The following is a 16,323-nucleotide window of genomic DNA, read 5'->3' as shown; positions in this document are numbered from 1 at the left end:
AGTGATGTCCATTGTCCAGAGGGCTTTGGCGTTTTTCTAGATCTAGTCTCCAATCTGCTTACCTGAGTTATAATCGGGATGGACTAAGATGACTGCAATCATGGATAGGCGCTTGGTTAATTTGTGGTGTGGGCAAAGGCGGAAGTTTGAGGTTTGGCTTTGGGTTTTGTGGGGGGTAGGAAGCTGGAGTTGAGGCGCAGTTTTGTTTCCTGGGAGGGACATGGTGGGAGGTGGAGGGTTGGCCTTTTTTTGGTACGAGGCAATGATGTTGGCTTCTTGGAGGGGGTTGCTTTCTAAATAATTTGTGAGAGAGAGGTGGAATTTCTTCCCTCCTAGACCAAAGGTGGGGCTTTGAGGGAGAAATAGCATACCCATGATTTATTTTCCTCGCCGCTGCATGATGGAACACTCGAGTTTCCCTCCGTGGTACTGCGTGTTTATTTGGAATTCCAGATCTCCGGTGAAGAGAGATCTTCCCATGCTCCTTCCCATCCTGCCGACCAAGACCTTGTCCAGGATGACAACGAATGCTTCTACTGCTCTAATAGGGATTGAGATGAAAGATTTTTTTGCACCAAATCGGGAGAGGATTCGGATTGTTTCTCCATTTTTGTCCTTTGCTCGCCAAAAGGAGACGGAGGTGCTTCCATTCTGGAAGTGAAGCGTTGTAGGATCATCTACCCTAATCCTTCGTCTCAATGTGCGACTAATGACAGTTTGCCATCCTGGGTCATCTTCTGGTAGCTTCGTTCTAGATTCCTCTGGTGGTGATCCGTTTCGTTGCCGCTACTGCATTGGTTCGATCTGTGCGGTTCCCGTTTCTCTTTCTAAGGCTTGTCCCACTCAGAGAGGTGGGGCAGAGATGAGGGCCGTGAAGGGAGGGGAATGACGGGGCCTCAGGGGGGTCAGGGGGTTTTCACGATTCTAAATGCAAGCTAGCCTTTGATATGGGTAGGAGTAGGTAATGTTACTCCTTCCTTTGTCTCCTCAATCAGCGCTTTTTGTTGCCAAGTATCCTCTAAATTTGTTGTCGGTTAGTCAACTAGCCAAGTCAATGAGTTGTTCCCTCACATTTTATCCTACTCATCGTGTTTTTAAGGATCTTGCGTCGAGAAAGATGATTGGTTCCGCTCGTGATAGAGATGAGCTATACTACTTGGATAACCATCGACAGAATAGTATCCAGGCATTACATACCACAGATTCTCCTCTACAATGGCACTTGCGGTTAGGTCATCCGTCTACAGCAAAACTGACTCAAGTATTTCCAAACTTCCCGTCTAATTCTTTTTTTCAGTGCGAGTCTATGTCAACTAGGCAAGCATCACAAAAGTTTGTTTCCAATCACGTCTCATAAAACCAGCCATCTATTTGAGATTGTACACTCAGACATCAACGGTCTTTGTCCTGTGACGAATCAGTTTGGTCATAGCTAATTTCTTTCCTTTATTGATGATTTTAGTAGATGTACTTGAATTCGCCTTCATAAGGAGAAATCTAAGGCTTTTGATGTATTCAAGTTTTTCTTCAATGAAATAAAAAATAGTTTGCTACTTCATTTCATATCTTGCATAGTGATAATGGCCTTGAGTTCATGAGTCATAAATTCCAAGTTTTTTGTCAAGCATAGGGAATTATTCATTAGAGGTTGTCTTTACCCCTCAGCAAATTGGCATAGTTTAACGTAAGAATCGCCATTTACTAGAGGTAGCTAGGACAATGATGATACATATGCATGTGTCCAAGTCTTATTGGGGTGATGATGTTCTTACATCTTGTTTCTTGGTTAATAGAATGTCTTCGTCTGTGTTAGAAGGAAAAATTCATTTGCAGGTTCTTTTGTCATTCACTCCTTTATTTGCATTTCTCCCCGCGTGTTTGGATGTGTCTACTTTGCTCATGTATTTGGGTCTTCAAAGGATAAGTTGTCTTCTCGAGCAGTTAAGTGTGTATTTTTGGGATACTCTCGCACACAAAAAGGGTACAAATGTTTTTATTCATCCACTAGAAAAACATTTGTATCTACTGATGTTAAATTCTTTGAGGATGTACAGTTCTTTTTATTTGTGTCTTTACCTTCTGATCATGTTGTCTTTACCAGTTATCCATGTACCAGTTGATGAGCCCGTTGGACCATCACAAGCTGCCACTATCGAGAAACCATTACAGGTATATAAACGCCAAAAAGAAGTATCACCACTGACATCTTCCTATTGCACTCAAGAAGGGTGTCAGGAAAGGTAAAGGTACGCGGTATCCGTTATCTCAATATGTGTCTTTTTGTTCCTTATCTGACTCCTATAAAAAAATTGTCCTTTTCTACCTGCACTATTCCTTCTTCAGTGCACGAGGCCTTCTCGTCTAATTGGAAGCAAACTATGGATACTTTGATAGATCGGTATGCTTGGCAACTGCGTGATCTACCATCTAGGGCCAAAGTTGTTGGCTGCCACTGGGTTCATACTATCAAGTGTAATGCAAACAGTTCTATTGAGCGGTATAAAGCTCGGTTGGTTGCAAAGGGGTATACTCAAACCTTTGGTATTGATGTATTTGAAACCTTTTCACTTGTTGCTCGTTTGTCGTTTGTCCATATTTTTCTATTAGTTCCAGTGAATCAGGAGTGGTCCCTACATCAACTGAACATTAAAAGTGCCTTCTTATATGGTGTTCTAGAAGAAGAGATATATATGGAATAACCTCCAAGATATTTTGCTCAGGGAGAGACACATGAAATATGCAGACTTAAGAAGGCAATTTATGGCCTAAAGCAGAGTCCACGTGCTTGGCTTGAAAAATTCAGCCAAGTTGTGGTATCTATGGGATTCTCAAGGAGTCATTGTGATCAATCCTTGTTTGTAATGAAGAGGTCCTCCGAAATTGTGATGCTTTTGGTTTATGTAGATGACATTATATTATCTGAGAATGATATTTATGATATAGAGGATACCAATTCTCATTTGTTTGCACTTTTTCAAATTAAAGACTTGAGACCATTAAAACACTTTTTGGGCATTGAAGTAACGAAAAGTAAAGAAGCGTTGTGATGACAGAACGTAAGTATGTCACATATATGCTTCAAAAGTATGGTTTGTTGGGATCCAAGCCACCTAATACCCCAATGGAAGTGGGACATGATCTCCATGATGAGCAAAGTGATGAATTAAATGATAGAACACAGTATCGGAGATTAGTGGGAAAGTTAATTTATGCAACAGTTACTAGATCTGACATTTCTTTTATAGTAAGTGTAGTGAGCCAGTTTATGGAACGTCCTCAAAAAGCACATAGAAGCTACACAAAGAAATTTGAGGTATTTTAAAGGAGCACCAAGAAAAGGTCTTTTCTTTAGACCTAACAATCAAATGAAGATAGAGGCTTTCTGTGATGCAAAATATGCAAGGTCCAAACTGGACAAAAAATCAACCTCTGGATATTGTGTCTCCTTAAGAGGAAATTTGGTGTGTTGGCGAAGTAAAAAGCAAAATGTTGTAGCCTGGTCTGGTGCAGAAGCTAAATATAAGGCAATGCCTCACACAGTGAGTGAGTTGAAGTGAGTTAGGTCAGTCTCATGAGAGTTGGATTTCAACCAGGATGAGTAGATGAGCATGTTTTGTGATAATCAAGTTGCGATCTTTATTGCAAGCAGCCCAGTTTTCCATGAGATGACTAAACATATAGAAGTGAATTGCCACTTCATTCGAGATGCGATGATGAAAAAGGAGGTAGTGACTCCATTTGTTTGGTCTAGAAATCAATTCGAAGATGTCTTCACCAAGGCCCTTGCCGAGCAAGAATTTATATCATTCTACAACAAGTGGGACTCCTGGATATATACGCTCCAGCTTTAAGGGAGAGTGTTAGAAAATACATCCAGGGTTAGTTTGGTCATTTTACCCCCCAGGGGTATTTTAGTCATTTTACCACTTCAGTGGTTAATTTTCTTTATGTAATCTTGTTATGCATGTTAAATTATATCAATGGTTAAATTTTCATGTACATAGGATGTGCAGTTAGGGAGATATAAGGTGATTAAGTTTTATTAAGTGCATAAGAGCATTTTTGTAATTTATAACTCAAAACACCTATTTAAGAAGTCTGGGAATTCGTGTACAGTTCCCAACGAAACCTTTCAGGCACTTCCGAAATTTTTTCTTCTCCTTTCTCCTTTTTCTCTCAATTTTCTCCTCTTCCTTCACCCAAATCTGGATTTTTACAATATACACACACACACACACTGAGTACCAAGGAAAAAAGATAATAGCAATACAAACTTCATGACAGACCAAAAGCAAAAAATACACCACCTAACTATCAGATTTGATGACCTAGAATGCATTTGTGAATTAAGGTTTGAACCATTAACAGGTATGTCTCCATGGATTTCCAGTGAAGAGAGCATAGACAACCATTCTAATGTTACAAATCAATCTTTCATAGAGATTTTAGGTCCTCTTCCCTTCCATGAAGGCAACACATTTAACATACATAATAACAGCAACTCCCTTAACATTTCATACAATGCAATAGTTATAGAAGATACTCCAAAGAAAACATGGAAATACATAAATAAATAAGGTAGAGATTGCACTAACTCGTGGACAGATCTTTCTTTTCTATTTCTTGGTGTACTTTGGCTTATCATTGTAATTTGGCTGTTATATTTCTGTTACTTGTATTCTTTATTTCTCTTCTTTCATTTTGTACTTTTAGCCTTTTCTGGTCCTCTCTCTTGATAAAATCTCCCAATTACATGATGTTTATATGTTTTGATCATCCTAGTAAGAAGTCAGCCTTCTTCCTAACTACCAGAGAAACAGAAGAAACTCAAAAGACATCCAATATATACCTTGACAATAAAAACATTACATGACGAAACCTCTTCAAGATATCTCTTGCAAACAGAATCAAGATATAAAACATCAGAATAGCCTTTCACTTTCGCTGCAGCTTGAGCCTTCAAAACCTATATATGACAGTCAAAAAACTGAGGGAGGTTGTTTAATTAGCAATAACTTAAAAACAAAAAAAAGTTAAACATAATCAAAGACAGTCAGAGTTTACCGCAGCATAGTTTCCTATGGTCTTAACACCTCCAGTTCCACCAGGAGTGGCCCTATGAAATTCATTCTCAACAACCAAGTTGATAGGTGACAAACCCTCCTAAAACGAAATGGATTCAATTATTTTATTTTTTGGAAAAACAGAAAACAAACGAGTTTGTCCAACCAACCTTGAAATAGTTTCCAACAGGAGATACGTAAATCAAAAATGTGTATTCAGGAGCAGGAGCAAGACCAAGAACTGCTCCACTTCCCATCAGCAATGGTCTAATGTATAGAGAGCCCTTGCCTGGAGGTGGTACCTGCAGAAAATCATAAAGCCACATCAAAGACACATAATACGTGATTCCAGCAACAAGTCTTTTTGATGACCTATCATAAACCTCCACCAGCACCTGCTATATAAAGTCATTTGGTGGAACATTTGAACATGCTGCCAAGGCAGACACCCTATTGAGGTTCTTTATTATGATTTGTTAAAGTTGTTATTTTGAGTTAAGTTTTCCTTCTTATCTAGTCAAGTATTTTACTTTAGAAAATATATTCAACCGTTTACAAGTTGTAGGGACATATGTGTAATTTTGGATTTTTTTAAGCAATAAATAGGGGAGAGGACTCTATAAACCATAATCTCTTAATCATTTTTTCTCCTGCAAAATCTATATGGTGTAAGAGCAGCTTATCCTATATGATCCATCAGTCAACTAGGTCAATTCTCAAGACAGTGAAGCTCTTCTTGTCAATTTGACTCTTTGTTTTAGTTTTTAAATTTAGTCTATGTGGTATATGTTGAATTTATGGAAAAGAGAAAAACTCCATTGACTTATTGTAATCAGAGTACATGAACCCCTAGTTATAATAAAGGAAATTAGTAGAATCCAATTACAATTAAACTACCATTGTCCCAATTACACCCAAACTCTAACACTTAAAGATAAGTCCTAGCATAATTAAATAACTCAACATAAATAGAAGACTAGCATAACTAAAACACCTTTAAACTGAAACTCTTCTGTCATACATGCTTCCATAATAATTTTGGCTATGTAAGACTTCTTATTGTGAGAGTCATGTAAGACTCTTCCATATTTACTCCTCAACACACCCCCTCAAGGTGAAGTTTATAACTTCAGCTTGCAATGAAAAGGATTATTGGTCTTCAATTTTCTTTTGCTGAAAAAAATTCTTGACAAATACAATTCTTCATAGATGCAAAAACTTCGTCTTTTGTGTTCCCCCTTTCTTGACCACAACATATGGAATAAAATACCTTTCTTATACTTATTTTAATTCTCCCCCTCAAGCTGGGAGGTAAATGTAGTAATCCCAACTTGAACCAAATAACATAGATGTAGTAATAAACTCCTCCATCACGGTGTCCCAACCCGGGCACCGACTCTCAAAGGTAGAACTAGGTGATAAGTGGGTAATGCCTGACATTCACAAGACGGCAATAAAAAAACCACGGATACATATAAAAAGTCTCAATGGACTTAAAACACCTCTTTATATATATATATATATATATATAGCAAGGTAAACAAATCGAAACAACACACAAGAGGTTGGCCCAAAGGGGTATGTAACAGTCAAATAAAGGATGGTAGGAGAAAGGTAACCAACAAAAGAGGTAAGTGAGATATTTGCCTAATATTATTGATCAATAACAACAACCGACGCAAAAAAATCGGCTTACATTTGGATTTTTGAATGCAACAGGATACCAACATGACCTTTGATTCTTCCAATGCGAATATATCCTTAATATAGATCATATTGACACGAAATTTTCTCCTTCTAAAACTAGACTTAAATACCTTTCATCCAAGTATAACTTCTCTCCATAAAATATGCTTCTTTTGAGATAAATAATCTGATAGATTTCGCTCTCTATAATATGGCCGAACTAAGTACTCTTTCTCCTTTTTCCAGCATGATCATTGACTCTTCCAAAATCAATATCTCCATATAAAAAACTCAGATAGAGAATTGGTTGAATAGGTAAGAAAATAGACTTACAAATATTTCTTTTGACATATAATTCTCCATATAAAGTCTCGTTCTTGATAGCATAAAATGGCTCGAAAGTTGAAGTTTTCTGCTACTACTCGAACCTCTTTTGCAATCTGACCTAGCTGCTTCAAATATTAATTTCTTTTTGTAGAAAACTCCGATTGCCAAAATTCATTTTTCTTTGGAAAGTAAATTCGAATATCTTTCCACCAATATATAATATGCAATATGAAAAGGTCAATATAGAGGTGAAAACGCAAAGCAAACAACAAGTATAGGGACTGAAAAGAGAAAAAAAAAGATAAATACGAATTTAAACTACTGGAGATAATAGATCAGAAAAGGAACACATTATCTCTGTGGGTTGACCAAGTCAACTCACAGAACTTGCTTTGATACCATATTAAATATAGGAATGAAGAATAATATTGCCGTGATTATTATTGATCAGGTGTACACTATTGATAGAGTTACAACAGTGACAATAGACGATTACAACTCTACAAGAGTTACAACAATAACAGTAGAAGATTACAACTCTACAATTTGAGTTTATCTCTAATTCAATCACCAGTTATCTTTATCTCTATCACTATCTTTATCTTTATCTCTATCAAGAGCTCCAAGAGGAGGAAGCGTGTTCTCGGAAGTGGTCTGGAGAGAGCAGCGACACTGGAAGCGGCTAGGGCGGATAGAATAGCATCGTCCAAATGAAGAGCAGCAGCACTGGAGGCGACTGGGGCGGACAGAATCGCATCGTCCGATGGAAGAGCAGCGGCTAGGGCGGATGAAATCGCATTGTCCGGTGGAAGGGCAGCGGTTGGAGCGGAATAGTCCCACATGGATTAGTGAGATCAAAGATCTTGAGTTTATTAGTTGGCAAAAGAAGTTTCCTAAGTGGCTAGTCATTTTTGGATGGACCTTGGACCCAATTTAACTGTAAAAATAATCCGTCTTTGTCCCTTTGAATCATCTTATTATTCTAGTAGAGACATGAATGTAATTTTGGATATTGTGTAAGCTATAAATAGAAGAAAGGAGTCTATAATTCATAATCTTTGAATCATTTTTTCTCCTGCCAAATTTAAATGGTGTCAAAGCAGCTCATCCTCTATGACCCATCTATTGACTAGGTCATTCTAAGAGAATGAAACTCTTCTTCTCAATTTGTTTCTTTGTTTTAGTTCATAAATTTAGTCTATGTGGTAAAATTAATTCTACATTTCAGCCTTTGAATCCTCTTATTATTACTCTTCTGAAAAGGTCCTCAAAATCCATATCTGATACACCTCAACGGACGTTCACTTTTGGTATCACTTTTGGACCTTCACTTTCAGCATCCTCACTTCCATGCCTTTAATTTGTATCTAGCATCTCTGCTGAGTTTCATCCATCCTCTTTCTCTTGTCACAATAGAGCCCATAACCGATAAAAATCATTTCCGATAGAAGTTTATACGCATGTTTCCACGTTCCTTGTTGCTGATCCTCGCCGTTGTGAGCCCAAGAAATTCAAAGGTTGTGGGCTCATGCTCACGCTCACTTTGAAATTTCATATGGAAACGACCTTTCTATCATCTGATCTTAACACTATAGGAGACAAGTGAAATAGGTGAAAGATGGAGCGACTGAGAAGAGAACAATTCAGAGCAATCACCAAGGCAACCAAAACCTTCTCTAAAAAATTAAAGATTAAAGAGGATTGAATGAAAAAGGAGAGGAGAAGGTAGTTCAGAAAAGAGAGCAAATAGGGAGAGTTCTCATTGGAATTCGTGCACAATCTCCCTGCCTTATTATAACTTAAGTGAAAAAGGGTAAAAAGAAATAAATGCCCTCTATACACTTGCATGTCTATAACCTAACACACACACACCTAATTACATGAAATTAAAACCATAGACGCATCTGGTCATTTCACAATTTCATATAGGTCTCATCTGGTTACAACGAGCTAGACTAGTTATCAAGACTTTATATTTCAAGTTTCATTTAATTCTGATATATATTTCTAGAGTTTTAAGTATTTTTGTAATAAGGGGCAGAATAGTCCTTTCATGTAAAACTCGCTTAAGTGAATGAGAAAAGAGGGAAGACTTGATCCTTTCAGCCTCATTCATTGCAGCTCTTCAAAGCTGCTTCCCTCTCTCCTTCGACTCTGTATTTTCCACTTTTCTTCCTCTTCAATCTTCTCAATCTTGCATTTCTACATGATATCAGAGTGATAGAAGATGGTCTTGTGCAGTTCTTCTACAGTTCTTGAGTTCTCTTCCCCATTTAATCATCCCTATAGAAGGTTCTTCAAACAATTTCTCTACTGGTAAAAGGTCAGATTTTTTCCTTTTTTTCTATCATAACCATTTGGTTGATGGCTTCTACAGCTAATTGAGCAGCCATTATGCCCGTAAAGGGTTCCCAATTAAAGCTTTTGTTTCATCCCTACATGCACAACCATTTTGTGCCTGTGTCATCTCTTCTATGACTGCATCATGGTTGTGCATGTTATTGCTCTTTGTGGTGTTGTGGTTGTGCCTAATTTCGAAGTGTACGGCCCACTTGACTTGCACTAGGTGGATTATGTGTTGATTGATTCTTTGGATTAAGAGCATCTTCTTTGGTCCAATTGTTGTGTATACAAAGGACTAAATAGCAGATTCCAACAAGCATGCTGTTGTACTTAAGCCCCTTGAGAGTTCAAACAGTAAAGACTCTCATTCATCCAGATTACTTCAATAAAGCTGAATGGGTCCAATTATGTGAATTGGTGCAAATTTTTACTCATTTTTTTAAGGCAAAAAAGAAGGTAAAATACATCAGGGATGGTCCTCCTAGTCTCATAACTGAAGATTGGACGACCAAAAACAAATCAAGTTATGACTTGGTTAGTAGGTAACATGGAGCCACGATTTAGTGATCAGATCTTGAGTTGTGAGACTTCCGGTGTGGACTACATCGGCTCCCATTTGTTCTAAAGACGGAAGGTGTTTTACAAGGATGTAAGGTGTTTAAAAGGAGATCAACACCTATCATCCTTTTACTACGAATACAAATGGCATTCCAAAGGAGAAAAACCAAAGTTCAGGTGGCAAGGTTTTTAGACAGTCTAGAATCTAAAAATGACACTATTCAGGCACAATTGTTAGCTAATGATCATGTGACTACACTTGAACAAGCTTTTAAATGAGTTATTCGGGCAGGAGCAATGACAAGTAAAAGTGAGAAGGAAACAAAAACTCTATGATACAATTGCTCTCAACCTATTCATCTTTTAGTAAGTCTAAGGCCCAAAGTTGTGGTAGAGATTCCTCTAATCGAGGTCGTGGTCGTAGTAATAGAGGGCATGAAGTGTATTCATTGTGGCCGAACAAACCACTTATTTGACAAATGCTGGAAATTTTTTGGCAAACCAACAAAGGCAAAATCTACTATGACAGGTAGAGACACTACTTTTTATTCTGGTCCTCAGTAGGAAATTCAACAGTTACTCCAAAGGCTTGGTCAATTGACCACCACACCTACCATTGAGCCGGACTCCTCTTTCTCAGCAAGTAGCACTGAATGTGTTTCATTCTCCTTCCTGGATCATCAATTCAGGAGGATCTACACACATGTCAGGTATGGCTTCTTTGTTTCAGTTTGTTAACCCTTCTTAGTCCTATTGTCATGTTACTTTAGATGATCGGTTTACCTCCCCAATTCAGGGGGAGGGTACTATGCACACCACATGTCAGATATCCTTGTATTCTATTTTTTGTTCCAAACTTTCCTAGCAATCTTTTGTTTGTGAGTCATATAACTAAATCTCTAAATTATTCAATTAACATTTTCCCCGACTTTGTGTCTTTCAGAAGTTGCACACGAAGAGGAAGATTGGCTCCAAACATAAAAAGGGAAGGCTCTATTTGTTGGATGATATGTTTATTCCTAAGGTTGTGGCACTTACAACTAAAGATTCTCCATACCTATGCCACTTGCATTAGGGGCATTCATCACTAGCTAAGCTTCATCAATCCTTTCCATCTTTGCCAGCTGATATTTCTTTTGATTGTGAGTCGTGTCATGTCAACTAGGGAAACATAGTCAAACTAATTTCCCTGCTAGTTATAGTCATACCTCTCGAGTTTCTGAACTAATACATTCAAATGTATGGGGTACATGTTGAGTCCCTAGTTCGTTTGATTTTAAATACTTTGTTTCTTTTATAAATTATTTCAATAGAGTCACTTGGGTGTATCTCCTATAAGAGAAATCTAAAGTCTTTGATATATTTTTCAATGTAATAAAGAATCAGCTTGGCGCTTGTATTCATATTTTTCATACTGATAATGGACTTGAATTTCTCGATCTCAAATTTACTTCAGTTTGTGTTCTACATGGTATTACCCATCAAACTTCTTGCATATATTCTCCCCAACAAAATGGGGTTGTTGAATGTAAAAACAACATCTTAAAGCTACTCATACTTTACAGCTCCACATGAATGTCCCTAAATCCTATTGGGAGGATGCAATGTTAACAACTTGTTTCTTAATCAATCATATACCCTCATCTATTTTGCAAGGACAAGTTCTTACGCAAGTTTTAAAACCTCAATATAAATTGTTTGATGTTTCTCCTTGTACTTTACAGCTCCACATGAATGTCCCTAAATCCTTTTGGGAGGATGCAATGTTAACAACTTGTTTCTTAATCAATCATATACCCTCATCTATTTTGCAAGGACAAGTTCCTATGCAAGTTTTAAAACCTCAGTATAAATTGTTTGATGTTTCTCTTTGTATCTTCAGGACCACATGTTTTGTTCATTTATTTAGTTACTCAGCAAATATTGTCTATTCGCTCCATTAAATGTATTTGTTTGGGATATTCATATCATAAAAAAGGATATAAGTGTTATAATTCTATTAAACGAAAGACGTATGTGTCCGCTGATGTTACATTTTTTGAGAATACTTCCTACTTTGCCTTTTCTACAGAGTCTTAGTCATCATCTAGCCCTTCTATGAATAATCCAATGCCTATTCTTGTTATAGATGCACCAGCCACAGTCCTCTTTGCCTACAAGTCCAATTCCTTTTGATTTGGGTTTACCTATTAGCCTTCAAAAAGGTAAAAGGTCATGTACTTCTCATCACATATCATAATATGTTTCCCTTGATTTTTTCTCCCCGTTCTATAAATCATTTGTTATGTAATTATCTATGTCCACTATACCTCGTTTAGTGCAGGATGCTACGACTTTACCTAAGTGGCAACGAGCTATGGGTGATGAGATGGATGGTTTGATGTCTAGGGGAACGTGGAATTCCTGTGATCCACCTTTAGGGATAGCTATGTGGGATGTCATTGGGTATACAAAATTATGTACAAAGCTGATGGGATTATTGATCAATACAAGGCCAGATTAATGACCAAGAGTTATACACAAACCTTCGGTGTTGAAATTTTTTTGAAAAAATTAAGTATATATAAAGCAACCTCCTAGATATGTTGCTTAGGGGGAGACAGGGAAAATACGTCAGTTAAAGAAGGCCAGCTATGGACTTAAACAAGATCTAGAGCGTGGTTTGAAAAATTCAGCAATCAGGTGATGAAGCTGGGATTCTATAGAAATCGTTGTGATCATCCTATATTTTTTTCTTAAAAGGAACACCGGTATTGTTGTTTTGGTTGTGTATGTTGGTGACATTGTTTTATCTAGGAGTGACCTTGAAGTAATTGAGTAAGTAAAAGTGTAGTTGGCCACACATTTTGAAACAAAGGATGTAGGACAACTAAAATAGTTCCTTGGCATTGAAATGGCTCAAAGTAAGCAACTTCTCTCAGAAAATGTTTTTAGATATGTTGTAGGAGTGTCTCTTGGGTGCAAGACCAATGGATACTCCCATGGAAGTCGATGCTAACCACCATGACTCTAAAAATCTTGTACTTAAGGACAAGACTTGATATAGATGCCAAATGGGTAAATTGATTTTATGCTACAATCACTAGGTTGATATATCATTTTTTTTTTGAAAAAGATGTATATATTGACAAAGAAAATTACAAAGGGGACTAAGCCGATATATCATTTGCAGTGGGAGTAGTGAGTAATTCATAAAAAAAAAAACAAGAAAAATACATTTAGAAGCTGCTCAAGGATTCTAATTTATTTGAAGGTGCTCCAGGGAAAGGTTTGTTGTACACTCGAAATGAGAAAATTGATGTGTTGGAATATTCTAATGCAGACTATGTTGAGTACAAGATGGATAGGAAGTCCATCACTAGTTACTGTTGTTTTGTTGGGGGGTAACTTAGTGAGTTGGAAGAGTAAGAAAAAAGTTGTAGAGGCTGGATCAAGTGTCAAGGTAAAGTATAAGGCAATGGCTCACACAGTTTAGTGAGCTTACATGGGTGAAGTCAATTCCTTTTGGGTTTAGTTTTCCTATTCTAGAACTCATGGTTATAAAGTGTGACAATCAGGCTGCCATATTCATAACAAAGTAACCAAATATTCCACAAAGGACTAAGCACATGGACGTCGATCGCCATTTCATTAGAGATGTTATCATGTAAAGGAAAGTTTTTACTCTGTATTTGAAGTCCTCAGAATGACTTGGAGATATGTTTACAAAACCCCTTGGAAAGCGTGAACATTTTAACAAACCAGGACTGTTTGACATTAACTCTCCAACTTGAAAGGTAGTGTTAGAATACTATAGGGATATTTTGGTTATTTCACCCTATCATATGGATCTCATCTGGTTACAGCAAGCTTAGACTAATTATCAGGACTTTATATTTCAAATTTCAATTAATTCTGATATATATTTCTGAAGTTATAAGTATTTTTGTGAAGGGGCAGAATGGTTATTTCATGTTTAACTCACTTAATTGAATAAGATAAGAGGGAAGGCTCGATCGTTTCTGCCCTCATTCAATGCAGCTCTTCAAAGCTGCTTCTCCCTCTCTTGGGACTCTATTTTCGTTCTCTCTTCCTCTTTAATCCTCTCAATCTTGCAATTGTACAGAAAACAAATCTCTTCATCACTGTTTGTCCAACAAAAATTCACAAAACTTACCTATTTTCGTCCTCTCTTCCTCTTTAATCCTCTCAATCTTGCAATTGTACAAAAAACAAATCTCTTCATCACTGTTTGTCCAACAAAAATTCACAAAACTTACCCAACGTTTATTTGCCAATACAGTTTGCTTAACAGCCTCCACAAATTGCTCCACACTAGGCGCAGGCATGCACATCCTCTCTGCACCCATTCTCATCCTCAAGGCATTTTCATCTGGACGGAAGAGCAGGACCGAACCATCATCTTTCCTGTAAGCTTTCAAACCTTCAAATAATCCCTATACACAAAAAATTATGATAAAAAAATTTGAAAAGAAGAAAAATTAAAACAGAAGTTTGAGGGAAAATAATTAATTCAACAGAAAATTATGGAAGCAAACCAGCTGAACGAGGAGCTTTGTCGAATATCAATTGCATTGAATTGAATAACTTTCACTCAAAGCACATTAACAGTTTAAGGTGACCAACTATATCAAAAAAGAAAAACAGTTTAAGGTGACCAACCTGTCCATAGTTCAACACTCCAGATGACGGACTCAACTCAATGTTGCCAAAACGCTGGAGTTCACCTTCGGTGAAGTTTTCATCTCGAGAGCACTTCATGATATACATATAATCGGTTGGCACAAGTCCAAATTCAAGGTTGTCCCAATTTATATCCGCCAACTCAATAGGTATTACACTGCATTAACTAAAAAGCAAAATTATATAATGTAAAGGTCCCCAACTTAATTAAAACTAGATTACAGATAGAGGACCCAGAAATGAAGAATAAAAGACTAACAATTAGAGGTCTTCATCCACCAACTCTTTCGCTTACTTGGGAAGATGGTATTTTTCCTCTTTTCTCGTTTTGTTGAGAAAGAAGCAGAGCCAGGGACAAGAAAAAGAACAAGAGAAAAAGGCAACATAAGAACAGATGTGTATTTAAGCAACAGAGGATCGTGCTTAAACTTATGCAGTTGAGCAGCATTTTAATCATGATATTATTTGTCAACATAAGAACAGATGTGTATTTAAGCAACAGAGGACCGTGCTTAGACTTCCAAAGAGAAGAGACGAGGAAAGAAAGTAAGAAATGATGGTAGTGTAGTGAACACAGCAGCAGATAAGTAACATAGGCAAGTAATGAAAGCTGAAAACAGTTTCTCAAAAAAAAAAAAAAAAAAGCCGAAAACAGAGACAACCAAAAGAAGTATTTACCATTCTGGGACGGATCAGATAACAGGCATAGATATTAACCTATCTCCTTGCAAAGATTTAAGACAAGTAGAAGAGGAACATTCCAGGAACACCAGGAATGAGATTCAACACCCACGGACTTCATCAATAACAATGTGTAGGTGGATTTGTTTATGGCTCATTCCCTCTTTACCTGGTCAAATAGACAATAACCAGCAGTATTATCTAGACTGACTTTTTTTAGCAGCTACAGAGTGGTTGAATTTGTTTCCTAGTGCCCATGCCCAAACTGTCCCAAGGATAATTGTCTAAGTTACTCTGATTGTGATTTCTTCCTTCAGGCACGCATCCATTCTGTTCTGAAAAAACATCGTTTGAACATTCAGGTTTTTGTTTTCTATTACAGGAATAGAGAAATTTAATTATTGGGTCAGAACTTGTAATATTCTCACTCAAATTGAAGATGCTCAAGGCAAAGAATAACAGGAGGTCAAGATCCTCATTTGGCAACATCAAGCAAAGAAAAGAGAGCTACTGTCCTCAATTCAGCTGCTTGATATGATAGAAGAAACAAGGCCACTTTCAGATAGTGAGAGCTTTCCAAGATCAAACCACAAGCTAGCATTGAAGAAGTTATTTCACATGAAAGGATATATTGGAAACAATATGCTTGAAACAAATGGCTTGCAGAGGGGGCACAAATAAGAAGTTTTTTCACTCTTTGGCATCAGCTCGGTTTAGAAACAATTAGATCTCTTTTTTAAAAGTTGATGGAACTCTCACTTCTGATACTGTTCTAATCTCTAACAAGCACATTGAGGGATATGCTCGGTTTTGAATTTTGTGAGATATGCTTTGCATGAGACTCATCTTAGACACCTTGATACAGCTTCTTCAATACCAACCAATGAAATTATTGCCACCATTGTCATTCAGTGAGAAAAGCCCTGGAACCAATGGGTTGCATTGTCACTTTCTGTAAAAAGGTTGCCACTTTCTCTATTAC

The 16,323-nt window shown here is 37.2% G+C and overlaps 1 protein-coding gene across 2 annotated transcripts in view; it reads right to left on the bottom strand.

Annotated features, from left to right (window-relative positions):
- LOC137952892 (branched-chain amino acid aminotransferase 2, chloroplastic-like) overlaps positions 1 to 16,323 on the bottom strand; it is a 41,725-nt gene that overhangs the window by 7,576 nt on the left and 17,826 nt on the right. For both annotated transcript variants that reach the window (XM_068799996.1, XM_068799995.1), the window contains exons 3-7: positions 14,640 to 14,817; positions 14,237 to 14,413; positions 5,234 to 5,365; positions 5,065 to 5,163; positions 4,850 to 4,966 (exon numbers count right to left, since the gene is read on the bottom strand). In XM_068799996.1, the coding sequence (XP_068656097.1) occupies positions 4,850 to 4,966; positions 5,065 to 5,163; positions 5,234 to 5,365; positions 14,237 to 14,413; positions 14,640 to 14,817 (703 nt within the window). The remainder of the gene's footprint in view (positions 1 to 4,849; positions 4,967 to 5,064; positions 5,164 to 5,233; positions 5,366 to 14,236; positions 14,414 to 14,639; positions 14,818 to 16,323) is intronic.

The sequence above is a fragment of the Aristolochia californica genome, unplaced genomic scaffold (genome assembly GCF_029961685.1).
Source record: "Aristolochia californica isolate CCGP_79_NKW_82.1479 unplaced genomic scaffold, dmAriCali1.0.hap1 SCAF_16, whole genome shotgun sequence".
Taxonomy (NCBI): Eukaryota; Viridiplantae; Streptophyta; class Magnoliopsida; order Piperales; family Aristolochiaceae; genus Aristolochia; species Aristolochia californica.
This window is presented reverse-complemented; position numbering and strand designations above follow the sequence as displayed.